This window comes from Dermacentor andersoni, chromosome 4 (genome assembly GCF_023375885.2).
Source record: "Dermacentor andersoni chromosome 4, qqDerAnde1_hic_scaffold, whole genome shotgun sequence".
Classification (NCBI taxonomy): domain Eukaryota; kingdom Metazoa; phylum Arthropoda; class Arachnida; order Ixodida; family Ixodidae; genus Dermacentor; species Dermacentor andersoni.
Window position 1 is genome coordinate 202,442,055 of NC_092817.1, and position 19,649 is coordinate 202,461,703.

The window sequence follows — 19,649 nt, forward strand, 5'->3', positions numbered from 1 at the left end:
AACCCTCGTTCCCTTGTTTTGCGCAGCAATATTTTAGGAGTATTTCTGTATGAAAGAACTTCAGCTACGACATCTTACTGGTGCTGGTTGTTGCATCTCGTTCAGCGTTAACCTTGGGTAGCAAATTCTTTTACGATGAATGAAAAAAGATCATCCGAGTAGCAATGCATGTAATGAATTTTTTTGTTTGTGAGACCTCAAGACACTTTTTTTGCATTATTCATTTTATTTTATAGCATCCTTTTTTCCATATAGTATGAGATGTATTGAGTAGCGAGCTAAGCCACTTGCTTTTATTCTTTATTTTTTAGTTTAGACCAGTGCTAAGATTGTTGCGATGCTATCATACTGACAAGTAATAGATGTTTTGAAGTTTACCCCTGAAAGACTGACTGCCGTCCAAAACATGTCCTGAGATTGGGGTGCTGATAGAAGTCAAAATGGGGCATCTCACTTGAACAACTCCAGTACTTTGAGAGGCCAATTGTATCAGCGTGATCATTTGCAGCAACAGCAGCGGTACTCTGGGAATTGCTAGCTTCAGCTAGCATTTACGAGTCTTGTGATCATTGCAGATTTTAAATTATTCATCTTATGAAAAACTGCTGCTTGTTGGCACTATTTTTCTACTGGATTCTGCAGCAAAGCGCCCTAAGTAGGACAAATAAACATTCTGTGCGTTTTTTTTCCCCCACATTGACACAGCCATGTCTTGCTGATGTTTTTTATATCATTCCTGCCATGACTATGGTGATGTGCTGGGTGCCAAGCATGAGGCCATGGGTTCAATTCATGGCTGCAATATGGACAAATGTGCTGGTGCTTCGCTTTGGGCCTGGCTAAAAAAGCCAGAGTGGTTGAAATAATCTGGACTCCACCACTAGAATGTCAATTGCAACCCCTGTGTTTATTTAGGATGTCGAATTTAGGATGTCCCGCTGTCGGGAACATTTGGGCTGAATGTTACATTCTGCACACATGCCAAATGTGAGACATTTTGAATATTCAAATATCAGCTATCCTTGATTAGGTGTTGATATGAACCAATGCAAAAATTCCTGTTGGTTAGATTTGTGTAATAGTTGTGAACAGGTGGAGTGATAGAAGCAGCAGGTATAAAATCCAAAATGGCTAAAAAAAGAAAGAGAGAAGAAGAGAGAGCAAAATTACCCTCGAGGCATGTAGAGTTGCGACTCTAACAATGATGCAACTAGACCAGATACTTGTGTTTGTTTAAAAAAAAGTAACTTTGGAAGAAGGACATGTTGTAGGTTGAAATCCTGCCGTCATTTACTGAGAACTGGAACCTCTACCATGCTAGGTGCAACAGAAAGAAAAAGAAAACTCCCTCAGCATTTATGTTTTATTCCACAGTTCCTATGAACAACTCCCTTTATTGCAGGTTTTGTAATTTGGCTGGACTCAAAATCATCATTCACAAGATATGATTTACTGAAAAAGTATTGCAGATAAAGCACATATTATGAACATATGCATAGTACCAGTGGCCATTCTTTGCCAATAGAAACTAGTATCGCCACGTTGCTTGCCGCATTGTTGCCGTGTTTTCCGCTCTAAAAGGAGAAATGTAATTCATTGTTGCTAGGACTTTGTTTGCGTGTAGCCACCGCCTGCCTTCCTTCCTTCCTTCCTTTTTTTCCCACATTGGCAAATCCATCTCTTGCTGAATTTTCTCGTCAGTTATTCTGCCACCAAAGTATGGTGCTGCAGTCTGTGATCCATGTCTCAAACTGATAGGGCCAGCCCTATTCATTTGAGAGCCTTAGAAACCAAGCACAATAATATGAACTGTGCTCATCCAAAACAGTCACAGGCAAAATTTTGTTTTGGAAAATACCTTCTTTCACGCCTACACAAGATCGGGAGCATTTTGCATGGAAGGTCAGACCAATGCTACCACATGAACTGTAAATGACTGTAGAAGGCAATTTTTGCAGTTTTTTCTGTGGTCGGGCTTGACAGCTTTGAAAGTGCATCTCTGTGCTGATATCTGTTGCCATTGGTAACCCGGTGCTCAAGGGCTTGGGGGTCTGCGACGTCCTTGAAAGAACCTTTATCTGGCCACAGCTGTACAGGGAAGTTGTTGGGAGAAAACTGCTCTTTGACAGACTTTATCTTGATACACTCTCTCCTCATGCGCAGAAGCAGGTGTGCATTGCAGTCTTGTGTGTGCGTGTCTGTCGACAATAGTATGCTTCCTCAATTCATGGGGATAAAGAAGCGTGAAGGATTACTCTTGGCCAAGCTCATTCATTTTTCTCCCATCAGATGTGGCTTGTAAGTAGCTATTCCTGAAGTGGTTCTTTGCTGCCATGTGCCAGTGTTAATTATTGATGAGAGGCACTAAGTTATGAATGGGGACAGAGAGACGAATGAAAAATGCAGAAATATCAGTCTCTGCACTTCATATTCCCAAATTGTAGCTACCTTTGAATAAATTTTTTTTGTCTTGTGGAGCTTTCAATGCAGATGCCACTATTTTCATGCTTATGTTGGCATTGAATTAGATAAACTATTGCCTAGTGCAAGTTTGCGGAGCTTATCTAGCCACATATATTATGTTGAGTGCCACTGTTTTGGTACACATGGCTTAGTGCAATTATTTTACAGCTTGTCACTCATATAGTTAGTTGCAATGTTTAAACTGTTGTGCTTTGCCAGAGGCACTGCTTCTAATGTGTAAGAACTGCCTTCGCAAGAGAACCTTCTAGTTGCACTTGGATTATTTATTTTTGCCTCATACTGTTTCTACAGGTGTTATATTTATTCTTGCCACTTTGTTCGGTGTTTCTACTATTGAGCACTTCAAATTTATATTAATCCATAGGCATTATTGATATCAGCGTTCTCTGCCTAATTCACACACTTTTAATCTTATCTATCTAGCATCTTACGCCGACGCAGTGGCCCAAGTTGTCTGCTAGCTTGGGCCACTAGGTATGCAGTCATGGTTGTGTAGGTACTGTGGTCATTCCATCGTCATCCTTCCAACTTCATGATACCATCGGCGTCATTCCTTCTTCATCATTGCATCATAGTCATGCTGTCATCATTCATTGTCATGCTATCGTCATCATTGCATCGTCGCCATGCATTGGTAGTCGTACCATCGTTGTTATGCCATCGTCATTGTTTTCAGGGTGTTAGCTTGGGCAAGTTGGTGGTAGTTCAGGTCATTGTTTCAGAATCATCCTCCCATTGTTGTCATACCATCGTTATCATACCACCTTCGTTGTTGCGTTAACGTCATTCCTTTGTTATCATTTCGTTGTTCTCCCTGCATCGTTGTCATGCCATCATGGCCATAGCAGATCAGGGAGGCAGTGTGTGTTGCATATAGCCAAAGCAGTGGAAATCTCAGAATGACTACTACAAATTCTAAATAAAGGTGTCTTCAGCAATACAGTGTTTTGCTACATTGCTTAAATGATAATAGCATTAACATTGGCAGGCACGGTGAGATGGGTCTTGCCAGCTTTTTTTTCTTTTTACTCTTGCTGTTACTGGAATGTGTACTGTTAGCTGCAATTTACACATTTTCTGAACACTCCACTTGCTTGCTTATCTAAATTTGTGCCTTCAGAAATGATTAAATTAGTTTCGTATTTGACCAAATAAACAGAACCTCTCAACACAACATACAACTGCATCCCTCATTTTAATATAGTCTGCATCGATAAAATATGTGTGAGGAAAAGTAATAATCAGTTATATTAAGTTTGCTGCTTTATTGGATAGTTTTATTGTGCGATGACAGCTTGGGATATATTTTTGAGATGTTTTCACCCAGCTCTTGCACCTTACACTAAAAAAAAAAGTGTTTGTCTTCCACTTCAGTTATATAAAATATTTGTAGTAAGAATGCCAGCCAAGGTACCTTAGGCAAGTAGTAGTAGTAGTAGTGGTATTATTATTATTATTGTTGTTGTTGTTGTTGTTGTTGTTGTTATTATTATTATTATTAATATTATTATTATTATTATTATTATTATTATTATTATTATTATTGTTGTTGTTGTTGTTTATTGCCTTTTTGTTGCACTTTGTACCACTGTTGTTTGAGATGTTCTGTTTTGTTTTTTGGTTTTATGTTCTTTATGTAACACAAGTGCTCCAATATTAAAGCTTAAAACTGTTCTTGGGCACTTTAAGAAAATAAGAAAATAAATAAATAAATAAATAAAATAAATGGAGTTGTGAGTTCGGCAAAAGATTAATAGAGCACGAACTGTCTGTATGAAGTGGAACTGGCTCCGGTTTACGATATCACTGCATAAGAAGCCAACAAGCAAAGCCACCAAGCACAACACAGGGGAAACTACTTGTACTTACTAATTTAATTAAAGAAATGGTAAATTAATGGAGCTGAAAGTAGATGAAAAAACAACTTGCCACAGGTGGGAGACAATCCCACGTCTTCACATTACGTGTCCAATGCTCTACCAATTGAGCTACCACGGTACCATGGGACTCCATTAATTTATCATTTCTTTAGTTCAGTTAGTAAGTGGGAGTAATTTCTCCTGTGCTGTCCTTGGTGTCTGGCTGTTGGCTTCTTATGGCATGATTAATAAAAATCAAGCCCCTCGGTTAACCCCCTTTCTTCTCATCATATCACTGCAAGCAGTGCATGCACAATCCTCTTCTCAACGAAGTAAGGAATCATGAAAAAGAGCTGCGATACAACAGCGCACGAGTTAGCCAAAGCATTTTTTATCAAATGCGGTGATGAGTGCATCAGTGCTCCGTCAATACTGTTGTATCAAAGTGAAGCTGTTTTTTTATATTCATTTTGCTGATGATGAACTCCCATTTAGTGTCCTTAGGTGCTGTGGTGCGCATGTTATATATGTACCAGCTTTTCTAATAAAGCTTCAGTTGAGAGTGTAGTGCTCTGTTCCATTGCCCTCCTTTGTTTATCGCATCACTTTAATTCCCTAATGACCCTTCTAGGGGATATTACACAAGGGGTGGCATTACATAATTGCAAAATAATGTCATTCATTCAAGAATGTTATCAGCTACATTCTTCAGAAAACTTGATGGACATGTGATTGATGCAACTTTATGGGAAGGCTGTTCCATTCTGATGGTGTGTGTGGGAAAAATGACGAGGAAAAAAAGAACAATACAAGCACCTGGGCGTGGCACTTGAAGTTGACAGTCGATGCAATGAAATATGCATGCCAGGGGTGAGCTATATTAGTGGGCGAATGAGAGAGCTGTAAAAGAACTTGTGGAACAGAGACAGTGTGGTAGTTCAGTGGGGGGGAAGAGAAAGACTTGATAAACCTGATTCTGCCTTTAATGATGACATGCAAACATGGTATTAATAAGTGGAATGGATGAATCTAGTGACGCAGTTCTGTACTGCTTCTAGAGTGCTGGTGAGGTGACATTGGCTTGGGCTCCGAATGGCGGATGCATACTGAAGCTTCATTTCTAATCAGTGATTTGTAAGTGAGAAGGTTTACATATTTGGAGGCATGGGCATCTAGGTTGCTTTTCAATAAACCTGGCGTTTTATTGATAGATGAGATGATGTTAGTAATATGTGAACGATAAGATATAATTTGCCACACAACTTGACACCCAGTTATTTTGAATGAATTTCCTAATTTTTCATGCTAATTTTCGTCATGTCCAAACTCACATCTTGCATATTATGCGCGTGAGGCTGTACCATTGAATTACTGAGGTGGCCAGCCTCCCATGAACTTTGTATTGTATATCTGTGTATGCATGCAAGATTATCCCTGAACATGCATGCATGCATTTGTAATCCACAGTGTCGCTTCTGTGCTCTGGCTTAGTAGCTAGTCAAGCCCCTGTGGTGCTTTTCCTGTCAGTCTCAAAGGGAAATGCAGAGGCTTTTCTCCCTGTCTTTTGTGCAGAGGCAGCCCAGCTCGGGGCCACAGTCGCGGCAGCAGCGGGGCGGTGGCATGGCTGCAGCCACCGCGGACGGAGGTGCAGCAGGCATCCGGCTGAGTGGCCACACGCTGGACAAGGCCACCAAGGCCAAGGTGCACCTGGAGAACTACTACTCCAACCTGGTCACCCAGCACCTGGAGCGCAAGGGCCGCCATGAGCGCCTCGAGGAGACCATGCGCGAGGAAGGGCTTTCCGAGGAGCAGGTGGGACTCCAACGGGGGCAGGAGCGCCGGCTCATAGGCTTTGCCCCTAGCCTGCCTGCTGTCTTTGACCACTTGCTGCATTGTAGTTATGCCATTAAGGGGAAGTGTGCCGAAGTTCTATTTGTTGTATCTGTGGGGGACTAAAAGTAAGAACGCTGTAGGAACAAATGCGTCGCAGTACCAGTCCTCTCGAGCAGCGCACTCATCAGTGGCTTTGTGTGGAACTCACTGTTGATGTTCTTAAGATTAAAAGAGTACTGGCGCACATCTTCAAAGTTGTAAGAACATGTAAAAGGCAACTATGGCACTTGGCAACTATGAAGGTTGGGTATATGATACTAAAGTTGGTCTCGAAATGCTGGAGCGGGTGTCAAAATTCAAATTAATTAATAATTAATTATATTCTGGTGTTGTACATGCCAAAACATGCCTGTCTTGGAATCTTCATATTGATAATGTTTGTTCATCCACCTTCTGCAAGCTTTGTGTCCTTAAACATAAACTTAAAACTGCTCCCACTAATGTTAAGCTGCTCTGCTATACTGCTCTTGTGTGGCCAAGATTGGAATATGTGTGCATTATATGGGATCCTCATACTAAGCGCTACATTGATTATCTTGAATGTATTCAGACAAAGGCCGTAAGGTTTACTTTCAGTAAATTTTCAGCATTAGACTCCCCTTCTAATTTAATGCAAGCAAATGGCATTCCCCTATTACAGGCACGAAGGCAAAAATTTAGATTACAATTTCTTTCCCAACTCTTGGAAAAGAAACTTGCGCTAGATGCATCAACATACTTGTCACCCTTAACTAGCAGGCCGACCCGACACTGCAATGAAAACGCCCTAACCCCATATTTTGCTTGCACAGACCTATTTAAGTTTTCTTATTTCCCAAGAACCATTAGTAGTGGATGGAACTGCGTTATCAAGGCAAGTGATCAAACTGTGAAGCAACCTTTCTGAGCTTGTATAATTGTTGCTTTTTTTTCATTGCTGTTTTTTTGTACTTTTGTATTTGTATCGACCACCCTGCTTGGACCATGAGTCTGCAGTATTATATAAATAAGAAAAAAACCCACAATGTGATTATGAGGCATGCCTCAGTGGGAGGCTCCAAGTTAACTTTGACCACCTGTGTTTTTCGATGTGCAGCGAAACATAAGTACATTTTGCATGCTGCCCCCATCGTAACGTGGCTGCCACGGTCCGCGTCGAATTTGTGACCTTGAGCTCAGCAGCACAACGCCATAGCCATTAAGCTTCTGTGGGGGGTCTGTGCTGGTGTCTTTGACATTATTATGATGTCATGACATTCTCCAAAACTTGCTGTGTAATAGAGCAATAAAGCTGGGTATGACAGCATTGCTCATAGCATTACTCATAGCATTGCTCAACGAGTGTTCACAAGTGGGAGTGGCAGTGATTGCAGGAATGAAGCGTGCAACTGTGAAACTGAAATTGATTTATAGAAACAAGGTATTCATTTATTTAGGACTTGCCAGTATTTCTTCATAGACATAGAGGGCTTGTAACTTCCATTTAAAGGGGCACTAAAGGCAAATACAAGGTCGATGTGAACTGTTTAAATACCATTCCAGAGATCTCTCAACACTTGTTTCATGTCAACAAAAAAATTGGTTTACGAGAAAATTGCATCTGAAGGGTCCGAGTACCTTTATCGCAATTAAAATTTCCCACCACCTAACCGGGGACTCGTGACATTGTGCGCGCCATCACGGCCCTTGTCTGCCGTGGTTGCGTAAAACGGTGCCCGACAGACGGTGGTACTGTTTCTTGCGCAAAGCGCAAATGCGCAGCCATGTAGAAATCGAGCCAAGACAGAGCGGTGGGTTTGCTGCTTGCAGCTGCTTTTGGTCAAGTGGGGTGGACCGTTCGGGCATCCCAAAGAATCACATGGAAGTGGAATTCTCTGCTACTTGCAGTTTGCGCGGGTTTCATGAGCCAGCAAAGCCAACGCAGTACTACACGATAAAGAAACTACTGAAACGCGAAAGCACGGGTGGTGCAGAGTCGAGCGAAAATGAAACCTTTTGACTGCCCACGTTGTCAAGGATAATGTAAACGAGTTCTTTTTTCGAAGATGAAGTGGAACTGGACAAGTAGCCTTTTCTTTTGTCTTATAATGCAATACAATGATGTTTTTATAACGAGTGGCTGAGTACTAGTGACAGAATTTTAATTAGGAGTGCTTTCGTCATTGCGCAAGTACTTCAGTGACTCGGGGGAAGTCTCTAATCAAATCCTGCATTTACCTCAATTTCTTGATTACTAGGACTCTGTTCGCAATAATAGTGACACCTTAAAGATTCTCGAACACTAATCTATCATTTTAGCTTGACTTAATATTTGTCTGTAGTGTCCCTTTAACACAAAAAGATTATAGCTTGAAAATGCCTTGCAAGTACTTCTGTAAGAGGAAGAAATTGAAATAAACATGCCATGTAATGCATCGAGCAGGTTTCTATTGGAATATCGTAAGATCCCGAGAGATGCCCCACCCCCGAAAGATAACCCACCCCTGTTTTGGCATTATTTTCTAGTTTTTCAAGAGCGTAGATAGATAAACCACCCACGACAATACTCTTCCCGGAATTCATAATCCTCAAAGAGCCGACAAGCCGAATCCATATGAAGATGTTCGCCCTCAGCATTCGAGGTGTGATTTTTTAAATTGCGATACCCTTCATACAAGCACTCTTTATTTTTGTAATTTACAGACTGAGAAAATATTTAGCTCCCTCGCTGTTTCGATTCTTAGTTTTCGCGGTATTCTGCTTTTTGTTTTTCTTGTTTCCGATCCGTGTTTTGCGGGTACTACTGTGTTTGCGGCGCACAAGTTAGGCCTAGCAGCATACTAGGCCATATAGTGTCCCTTCTGAGCTCGAGCGCTCGTGTTTGAATCTTATCGACTCTAATATGACGAATGAATTCAGTGCTAATAAATCTGGGTTCATTCTTTGGCTGCTATACATTTTTCAACTTCTTTTTTACTGCACCTTGAAAGTTATCCCACCTCATATTTTTATTGATTTTGTCTCGATTTTAGGTAGGCTATCTCTCGGGATTTTATGGTAAGCAAATTGGTGCCAAGGCAGTGCAGTTGAGGAGAGCAGAGGACTGTGTGTTGTGATAACATCAGGAGATTTGAAGGCATAGAATGGGATCAGCTGACACTGGATAATGTTAACTGGCAATCGGTGGTGGAGACCTTCGTCCTGCAGTGGGCGTGAAATGGGCTGATAATATGGGTGATGGTAATCACTAGTGTGTTTGTGCATGACTCGTGAGATTAACGCTTCTCCACTTGCCTGCGAATGCAGAAAAAAGAGAAGCGGATGCAGCACTCGCTGAAGGAGACAGAGTTCCTGCGGCTGAAGCGTTCACGACTAGGCGTAGAAGATTTTGAGCCACTTAAGGTGATTGGCCGAGGAGCCTTTGGCGAGGTCCGGCTGGTCCAAAAGCGCGACACAGGCCACGTCTATGCCATGAAAATCCTTCGCAAGGCTGACATGCTCGAGAAGGAACAGGTGAGCAGGCTTGCCACTTTATGCTGGATTACATAGGTCTTCTTAAGCTGTGTTTAAAGTCTTTCTAGAAGTGACCAACATATGGTTAGTGGGAGTCACAAAATTTTGTGTGAAATTGTATTTGTGAATAGTATTTCTCTAGCTTGTTTGTTTCACTAGCTTAAATGACCACTGATAATTTTTGTTTCAGAGATTGCGACAGGACGCACTAGGCTCGTGCGATTTATCTAGCATGGTGTAAAGCCTTGATGTATTGTTCAAAATGAGATGGTTCTTGTCAAGCTAGGTGTTCAAAATTACTCTGTTGGACTCAGTGGCATACCGCTCTCTTATATTTCTTGCGGTGTAACTGGAATGGGTAGAGCCCATAATGGTTGACAAAATACACTCTTAAATTGTAAAATTTTGACACTTTCTTCTGCTCTCTTACCTTCCCTTTGATCACAAACTTGATCTTTAATAGAACAAAATACAGTAGACTGATTAACTCTACCCTGACAGGACTGACGAAATTGGTTCAGCTATCCGGCAGGTTGAATTAAACAAGTTGTAGAAAAAACAACAGAACACACCGCTGATTCATTTGGCAGCATTTGCCTTATCGTGATGCATCACTGACTCAAAGGGGTGCCTACTTTCTATGTGTCTAGAGTAGAAAGCTGAGGTGTAAATGACATCTAAGCTCTTAAACAAGATGGAAATCCAACATGCGCCCAATTTTTTAGCAGAAAAAATGGGCAAGATGTTGCGGAATGACAGCTGGCTTCCTAAAGTCAGCTTCTCCGCAATACATTGGCGTTATGTGGTAAAGCACATAAAAGCGCTGAAGGCTTTTTTTTGTGTTTTGTTTTGTATCCACCTGCGTCACGCGGACCATACTTTATTGAGGAAAAAAAAAGAGGCATTCATTAGAATCGGGTAACTGCCATAATCAGACAATTGTGAGCTATAGTTCTTGCTTGAAAACCTTCCTAGGGCTGGCTAAAAAGAGATGTTTTCGATGGGGGAATAACACGTCCCACGCATTCACTCTCTCCTACTAAGCTATGCCGAGACAGACGTTGCCACTCAAGGGGTTGCTATTAGGATCACCATAGAGGTCTGATGTGTGCAGGCTGACTGATCAAGTTCGAATTATCCAGCAAAGGCCAATTTTAGGATGGAAATAATGAAAATTCGGGCCCGCAGAAATGCATAGGAACCGACCAGAACCTTTGGTCGAGATTGAATTAACTGAAAAATCAAATTAACCGGACTTGAATCGGCGGAAGCCTACTGTACACAGAGCTTAGGGGACTTATTAACTACCCCTGTGTATCTGTTAACTGTTTGATTGTGTGTGCCGCAGTTTCCTATAACGCGACCTAAAGGGAAATTAGGCGCCACCATCTATGCACATTTCTTAATTGGTGCCATGACAACAGCGGTACGCCAAAGCAGAGATGGTTTAGCTTGTTTTGACCATGGCGTGGCCCAACATATTTTAGAGCGCAGCTTTTAGGCACCTGCTTCTGCGTTTGAGCGTTGGCGTCCCACGGTGTAACTGAGCGAACGAGCACAGTGAAGGATGAAAGAGGAAGCGCAGAGTGCAGCGGTGCCCTTTCATGTTGAAGGAACGTTAGCGCGTGATAGAAGACGATGACGATGGCAATCTGCACACCACCAAAAGTATTGCATGAACTTTTGCACATGGGAAGACATGTTGCCAGGTTAAGGCATACTTACTTGACGTCGGGAAGGTTGTGCCTCTGTGGGACTTGCGACTTACGATACACGTTCTACGGCGGTGACGAGGCACGTCCACCGACACCATATATGGAAACAAAGCGCTGACAGGGGTCTTCGGACCCACTGCATGTGCACTACTTCGCCTGCGCCGCTGCCACCACTAGAGAATGCACTCCAAGTAAGAACACACATTCATGTGTTCATGCTTTCTCTCCGAACATTGAGCGACGAAACCGGTGGAGATGCTTCGTCTGCCGTTGCTGCTAAACGAGCTGCCCGACCCTGTCATTCAGAATAAAACTTTTTGCCACAATATATTGTGAATTCAAAACACCCAAACAACTGTGCTCAAAATTCACATTAGGAAGTATCGTAATCGTCAGTGATTTTTTTAATGATTGACCACAATAAGGCTTTCATTTTCACAAGAACTCTTGGTTCTCCTGTAGTGCAAGTAGCATCATGTTTTTATTGGTCTCTGCTTAAAGCATCTGCTAAGAGTCGGCACAGCAAAAAAAGGAAGAAATATAAATAAGCGTCAAAATTTTTTAATTGAATGACATGACTAATAAACATCCCAAAAACTTAACTTCAGATGTCTGAGAACAGCGGCTGACCCGAGATACATACACAAGATACATGCATGATAGCATGAGATACTACATGCTATCAATGTAGGCCACCACATGACCCAGTCTGATGGTAGATAATAAAGTTTGCAAGGTATACCGTATTTACTCGTATAATGATCGCACTGTTCTGTAAAAAAAATTGACGCAAATTCAGGGGTGCAATAATTACGCGGGTTAAATTTCCCGCAAAAAGAAAAAAAACATTTTTTCATCTCGCCTTTGTTGCAGGATGACAGCAGGTCAACAAATAGGCGGCTGCCACTGTATGTAGTGCGGGACACACACACACACACACAAAAAAAAATGGCAGCCGGCGGAGCAAGCCGAACACGACTTTTTTTTCTTCTTGTGAGTACATTACGTGCATTGAAACAGTTTCTTCCGTATCAGCAATGAATAATATCGTTAATATCAGCAAGTTTGCGGCAATAACGTAGCCATGTCCACTTTGAGGGGACAGAAACAGATGGGCGCGCTTAGCTGCCAATGGCATAGGAACACATATTCGGCATGCTGCAGAAACTGCGGCATTTGTCTTTATTACTATCCTAATACGGCACGTTTCCACTAAGGGTGGGCTAATATCTTAGCTGTGTTACAAGCGTCGGCGTAGGGATAGGGTATACTTTTAACATATCAGTGTAAATGTGGCTACTATCGTTGCCGCTCGTGATTTGTTGCGTGCCCACGAGTGCAGATGAGAAGAATCAAAAGGCGCCTTTTTTGTTCTTGTTGATCACAACCATTATAAAGCCTACACATAATAAAGGCAAGTTTGGTTGCAGCTTTCTTTCTGTCACGGAAGTTCAGAAAGTGATGAAAGGAATGAAACCTGTTTAAGAGTGTTTGGTGCGGGCAGACTGCTTGGTTTGTCTTCAAGAGTCGTTCACGTAGCATTTGACAGATGGTAAGCATGTTCATTATTAGCTAGACTTGGCACATGACACATCGCTGCGGCAAGTTCGGGGTGCGATCATTACACGGGAAATAAAACAGATAGAACTTTGATGACAAAATTTAGGGGTGCGATCATTATGCGAGTAAATATGGTATTTACTTTTCATTGCTTTAGTGTTGCTCCAAAATTAGACCAGAAAAGCAGACACCCCAAGTTCTCTTGGAACATCAAGAGAGTCAGCAGGGAGCTAGATTTTCACTGATGACGTGTTTCACAACTTGGCATATGCATGCTTGGCTATAGTAAATATCAGAGAATATCACTGCGAAATTGGAAAACACTGCTGCAAAGTGCAAATTTTATTTTCACACCTTTTCAAGGGTGGAATATACATACAATCTGAAAAGCCATATTTTTTCACTGAGTCACATTAAAAAAATTTTTTTGTACAATGGCATGTACCAGAAAAATAAGCTTGGTTTTGATGTATGTAGACATTCTGATAGGTTATACAGGTAAACCTCAATATAACAAAGTAGGTGAAATTGAGTAGGACATTCTGGCGGGCTAGTAGGTTCATAGCTTTAGACGTTTCTTATAACTGCGCAAAAACACGAGGACACAATGCCCTCATCCTTCGCCTTTACACTGGTTATTTGTTAAGTGCCATATCTGTTTACTTCACATACTTGCAGTCTCTTCCTGTTTTTCTTCCTTTTTTTAAATTTTATCTCTCCCTCTTTTATGATGCCGTAAGAATGGCTCGTGGTTATTTTGGGGATCGCTTGTCGCAATCTTGGATACACTGTTACCCAGCAGATAATCTTTGACGTTAATATGTTTATCACCACATGTGAGAGTGACAGTGCGGACACGTGGACATGTTCCCGAATTAAATATATGCATGTTGCTTGTTTTCAAAAAATAAATACTTGCTAGTCTGCACTCATAGTGTGGTGTGTGTTTCTTGTGTCCTCGTTTCTTTGTGTAATTATAAGAAATGTCTAAAAAAATAGGTGAAATTGGCAATTTGCTTCGTTATATTGAAAATTTGTTGCAGTGAAATTTGGCCTTTTATGCAAATAAGTACAGTTGCTAATCACTTTTTCTTACACACCAAGGGGCCACAGAATTTTACGAATTATCAGGCAATAAAAGAAAGCAAATTTGAATGAGAAAACAATTCATTTTGATGAATTTGGGAGGCCGCGATGAATGATAGTTTCATGCCACATCAATGATATATTCACATCGGCGGTACGAATTAAGCGAAGCTAGAGACACTTTTGCGTGCACTCCGCCCTCGCAGCTGATAGCATCGCCCGCACTGGGACGACGCTATCAGATAAAGCACCGCCAATGGAGAGCGAATGCTCCATCTGTATCTCGCTCCAACGGGTTACCGAAACTCGAGATTACGGAACCTTCAATACTAAATGCGCTGGAAGGCAGATTACATGATGCCACACCGTCTTGGCATGCCCACTGTTTGCACACGACAGATTATCTCTAAAGCAGGGTGCACCGCTGTGTATGCGCTCAGCCGCTTGTACAGCCATGCGCAGCCACGGCCGAGACCCGCCAGAAATCGCGACATGTGCCAATTTACCCCCCCCCCTCTTTTCCTTTGCTCCCATGGGAAGGTGGCACTTCTGAAGCCACCATATTTCTTGGCTCACCCTCGCACACTTTCACTCGCACCTGTAGCACAAAGTTCACCGGGTGCAATAGGATATTATCGCACTTGGAATTTATTTGGAACATGATGCGGCTCCACTTTGGCGGTCGCTCTTGTGGTGCGGTGTGCAATTTTAGAGGTGCGTTTGCAAGCAGTCGCTTGTAACCATCTGCGTCTGCGGAAGTTTCCATTTAATGTGTGGGCATTTCTTTGCGGCAGAAGTGAAATTTTATTATATTGAAATCGCATACAAACACACTTCATTATATTGAGGTTTTAAATACATAGTGTTCCATGACAAAAGGTTATGAAAAGTTAAATACTTCATTATATTGAGAATTTCGTTACATTGAAGTTCGTTATATTGAGGTTTAACCGTATAAAAGTTTTCTTTAAATAAAGTAATATACTTGAAAACCCCTTGCAAGAGTCCCGATTTGAACGGGACTGTTGCAGCGTAGTCAAGTGTGAAGGCCCTCCCCATGGCAGCGTAGTCAATTGTGAAGAACTTCAAGTAAAAAACTTGTGGTAGAAGGGAGCCTGCCATCTTTCTTTTTGGATGTGTTGCATGTGTGTGTGTGTTCTCCTATCTCACAGGTGGCACATGTTCGTGCTGAGCGTGATGTGTTGGTGGAGGCTGACCACCAATGGGTGGTGAAGATGTACTACAGTTTCCAAGACGCCATCAACCTGTACCTCATCATGGAGTTTCTTCCTGGCGGTGAGTGACACTTCTCTCTTGCCTGGGCGGGACCACAGGACTGATCGCAGAGGCCACAGAGTTTCCTATCGAAATTACCAGAATAGATGGGAACGATGGTCTGTACATGGATTTGGCTGGCAGACCTTCTTGTGGGCTTATCTTTAAATGACTTCTTTTTTTAAGCGATCTATGCAATTGATGGTGTCCAGATTCACGTCTCAATGAAGGCTCCATCCTAGTAACAAAACAAGCAATCTCTGAGGCCATGCTTCTGCTGACTGCATGTGCCGGAAATGCGTGCAGAGCTGGAAACATGCCATGAACACCATGTTTTAAATGCCACCCATAAGACACTGCAAACATGCACAATTGCTGTGAATTGTTGATTTATGCTGCAATATGTTGCTGGAAATGATCAGTCTGCTAAGTCACAAAGCTGTTCGAAGCCAGAAGGATAAAGTTTAAGCAGCACCATGTATTAACCATCTTTCCCAGGCCGTTCTCTTGGGATTGTAAGATGCCACCTTATTAACACGCTTTATTATCTGGGTATAGAAGGATGTCTGGAGAACAGTGAATCAGGGTTTCATTTATCATACAGGCATTATGAACAAATGATTGGAAGAGAAGGTCCCCGGACTGATGTATGTGGATTACATAGTGCTCATAGCGCTCAATGTAAGATTTACAGACACTTGCCAATATGTGTGGCAATGCAATGACAAACCTAGGCCTTAAATTTAACACAGATAAATCGGCAGTTATGGCCTTTATATAAAGAGGCAAGTAATTATGTGGTGTCAATTCAACGGCAATTCATACCCATAGTCAAGCACTATAAATACCTTGGCGTAAACATAAACGAAGGAAAAACTTACTCAGGCACCCACCAAGAGAATCCAAACATAAAAAGCAAGCGGAATGCATCGATAATAAAACATAGAGCACTTTGGGGCCACAATAAATATGAGGTGGTGCATGAAATCTAGAAAGGAATAATGGTGCCAGTGCTAACATTCGCAAATGTCATTCTGGGCTTAACATCGGGTATCTTGTGGTGGCTGGAAGTTAACCAGAGATCGGTGGGCCGATTGGCTTTGGGAGCCCACGGCAAAATCACAAATGAGGCAGTGCAGGGTGACGTGGGGAGGGCCTCGTTTGAAGTCCGAGAAGCGGAGAGAAAAATTAGTTTTCCAGAAAGACTCGGGAACATGAATCAAAATAAACGGGCGGCTACAGTGCACAAGTATCCGTACCTGAATAGCGGGGACACAGAATGGAGGAAGAGCTCAAGAAAGTTGGAACTCAAGTACAGGGTTTTAATAGAAGTGTAAATAGGCTACCAAGAGTCGCCAGAAAGAAAGTGAGAGAAACAGAGACAGCGAATTGGATGCAATGAATGGAAACAAAAAAGGCCATGGGGATTTACGAGAATGAGAAGAAAAAAAATTAGTAGAGAAAATCTGTACAATAACGCACAGGGCAGTGCCTTACTATTTGAGGCTTGAGCCAGTTGCCTAAGGACAAAAACATACCGGAGCAAACATTCCGAAATAGCCGAGGCATGGGTATGCTGCAGCAAAAATTTGGAGACCGCTCAGCACATCCTAATGCAATGCGAAGGGATTCACCCAATGAGAACTGTAGGTAATGTGCATCTTCCAGAAGCACTTGGATTTAAAGTGGATGGAAGCATCGACCAATCAGCAGTCGAGATAAGCAAGAGACCTTTAGAGTATTGGTGGAAAAAAAGGCAGGGAAGAGACTGATACGACGGGATCCATTACGGGCATAGGTAGCGGTACAAGGTATAGTCAGGTACAACTTTGGAAAAGAGGGGCGTACACTCCTCCAAGGTGGATGCACACGAGCCTCCACCAATGGGCGCGCTCTCTAGACTGACGTTATGAGCTGGATGGCGGGTGACCCAGCCGATGAAGAAGACGGCTGCCTGCGCTTAGAACTGGGCCGAATCGCGTCAGTCGTGTGTGTCTGCTCCTCATCAGAGTGAATTCCGAAACTATTTGTGGTGGTCTATCATGCAGGAAATATTACTGTGAGCCTACAATGCACCATTTGTGCCGCGTGCAATTATTCTGAGCCGTGATCAATCCACCGATGAAAGATTGCAGCCAACATCGCTGACGCTACGCTATGCGAACTAGTGAGACTGCAGGCTTGCAAAAAAAAGAAAAAAAAAAAAGAATGTGCAAATGAACAACAAAAAAAAAAAACATCACATTCTTGGAAATCAGTTTGTGAATACTCAAAACGAAAAAAATCTAAATATTATGCTATTTAAAACCAAGAGTATTCATTTAAAACTATGGATTAAGCATTTGTGCACCTTTCCTGCTTCGATCGTCTTCTCGCCCCAGGTTTGTAAGGTTTTGATAAATGCATTGTTTTTTTAAGTACTTGTTAAATAGCGACTGATTCATTTTGAGCTCGGAAAACACGTAGTAGATGTGCCGTGTACGTGTAAACCAGCGCAAAAGCCATGCAGCGCTGCTCTTTCTTCTTTTGTCCCTTGCAATGAAGCTAAAAAGCAGACGACGCGCAGCATTATAGAAGGCACGGGGTTATTTTTCTCTCGCGATCCGGCATGTGCACATGCTGTAGCATTCCAATCACGAGAGCTTTACCAAACGAGTCATCAAAATACAAAAGTCTTTATTTATACCAAAAATTACGCATTTTAGAAGTACGTTATTTTTAGCGGGACTATTTTATATGTCACGGAGGCAATTGGCTGTCACGCTTCGGTCATCTGGGTGGGGCCTCCGCTTTCTTCTAAAGTTGTACCTGACTATAGATAGAGAAGTTTTGAAGCAGAGAAAAAAGATTAAAGAGATGTATACATAAATGCTATAATGAAAAGCATGTATAGCATACCTGATTAAATCAAGAGCAGGCTAGGTCACTATTTGTCATTGCCCCATTTCAAAGGGGATGCCAATAAATCGTCATCATCATGAGATTTTGCTTTTTGGTCCTACTGGAGGCCCTGCTTAGTCACGATTTTTAAAAAAAATTTGGTACTGGCCATTGCATTTATTGCTGTGCAGAAATAAACATGACAAGTGAAGGCAATTTTGGTTTGTTGAAAGGAAGGAGGGAAGTAGGTCTTCCGAGAGAAATTGTAGGCTTCTTGCTGTGCTGGATAGGTGTGCTCGGGTATGCTTCAGAGCATTGTCTAGCACAAAGGGGAGATTTGTCTAACGCCTTCGAAAGTCCCTTTAAAAGTTCTTTCGGGGTTGATGAGTGGCTGTCAAGCATTTTGGTTATAGCTGAGAGTCGTCGTCGTACTGTGCTGCTTCACGTATCTACAGGAATGCAGTTTATTGCAGGTTCGGACGATCAAGCTCCAAAAGAAATGCAACAATTTGCGCAATATTTAGCCTACAGATTGGAACAGTACAGATGAATTGTCTTTGCAAAACACAGACATAAATTCTAAATATAGAGGTACACTTGCAAAGCACTGTGCTCCATAGTCATAGTATTATTTTATAATTTTGCAGTTAATTCAGCCTTACTTTTGTAGGCTGTCCCAAAGGGGGCATGCTTGCATCAGGCTGTTAAGCTCAAGGCAGCAGGCATGATCCCGGCCGTGGCAAAGATGCACCTGAACTGTGCATTCGCAGGTGCTCGAAATTAATCCCGTGCCCCTCACTATGGTGGGCCTCATAATCTGATCATGCTTGTGGCATTGCATTTCAAAATAAAGTTTAACCTGGCAGACTAATTGGTTTGTTGTAAAGGAATAGGGTGCAAATTCAGGAGGCAACACATAAATTTTTTATGGCACCGCTGGTATTTGGTGCAAGCTTGTTATCAGTTGTACTGGTACTTTTAGTGATCCACTTTACTTTGTGTACTGTCTTGTGTGAAAGTGATGCTGTCGCACCTTGTATTCTATTTCATGTAAATAGTCGGTTCTTATTCTGCTGTCCCAAGCAAGAACATCAGTGAGTAATGAAGAGTCCTTCTTTTTTTATCCCTCTTGGCTAATGTGGATTACGACTTTGCACTGGAGTATACCGGATTAATTTAGATAATTCTCTAGCCCAGGGTTTAATTTTCACTTCCCCACGTGGGCACTGTTGCATTATACTGTTATCGCAATTTTGCTTCTGCACCATGAATCGCTGCATTCAGTGTTGAGGAGAAGCAGAGAACATTGAGTTGATTTCGTTTTGTTTTATGTCGTTACTTTCTGGGTGCTTAACCCATTCAGGGTCACTTTCTTCTGTAAGAAATGGCTACATCAGTATCAGCCTTGTTTGTTTTATTTTGCAGA

At 42.1% G+C, this 19,649-nt stretch overlaps 1 protein-coding gene across 5 annotated transcripts in view; it reads left to right on the plus strand.

Moving 5' to 3' along the window:
- The window catches only part of trc (Serine/threonine-protein kinase tricornered), a 122,888-nt gene that overhangs the window by 76,844 nt on the left and 26,395 nt on the right, over positions 1 to 19,649 (plus strand). For 4 of the 5 annotated variants that reach the window (XM_050185346.3, XM_050185343.3, XM_050185342.3 and 1 more), the window contains exons 2-4: positions 5,916 to 6,155; positions 9,501 to 9,707; positions 15,241 to 15,364. In XM_050185346.3, coding sequence (XP_050041303.1) covers positions 5,964 to 6,155; positions 9,501 to 9,707; positions 15,241 to 15,364 — 523 coding nt within the window. In that variant the 5' untranslated portion in view covers positions 5,916 to 5,963. Of the gene's footprint in view, positions 1 to 2,200; positions 2,299 to 5,915; positions 6,156 to 9,500; positions 9,708 to 15,240; positions 15,365 to 19,649 lie in introns of those variants that run through there. The other variant, XM_050185345.3, reaches the window with a different exon arrangement.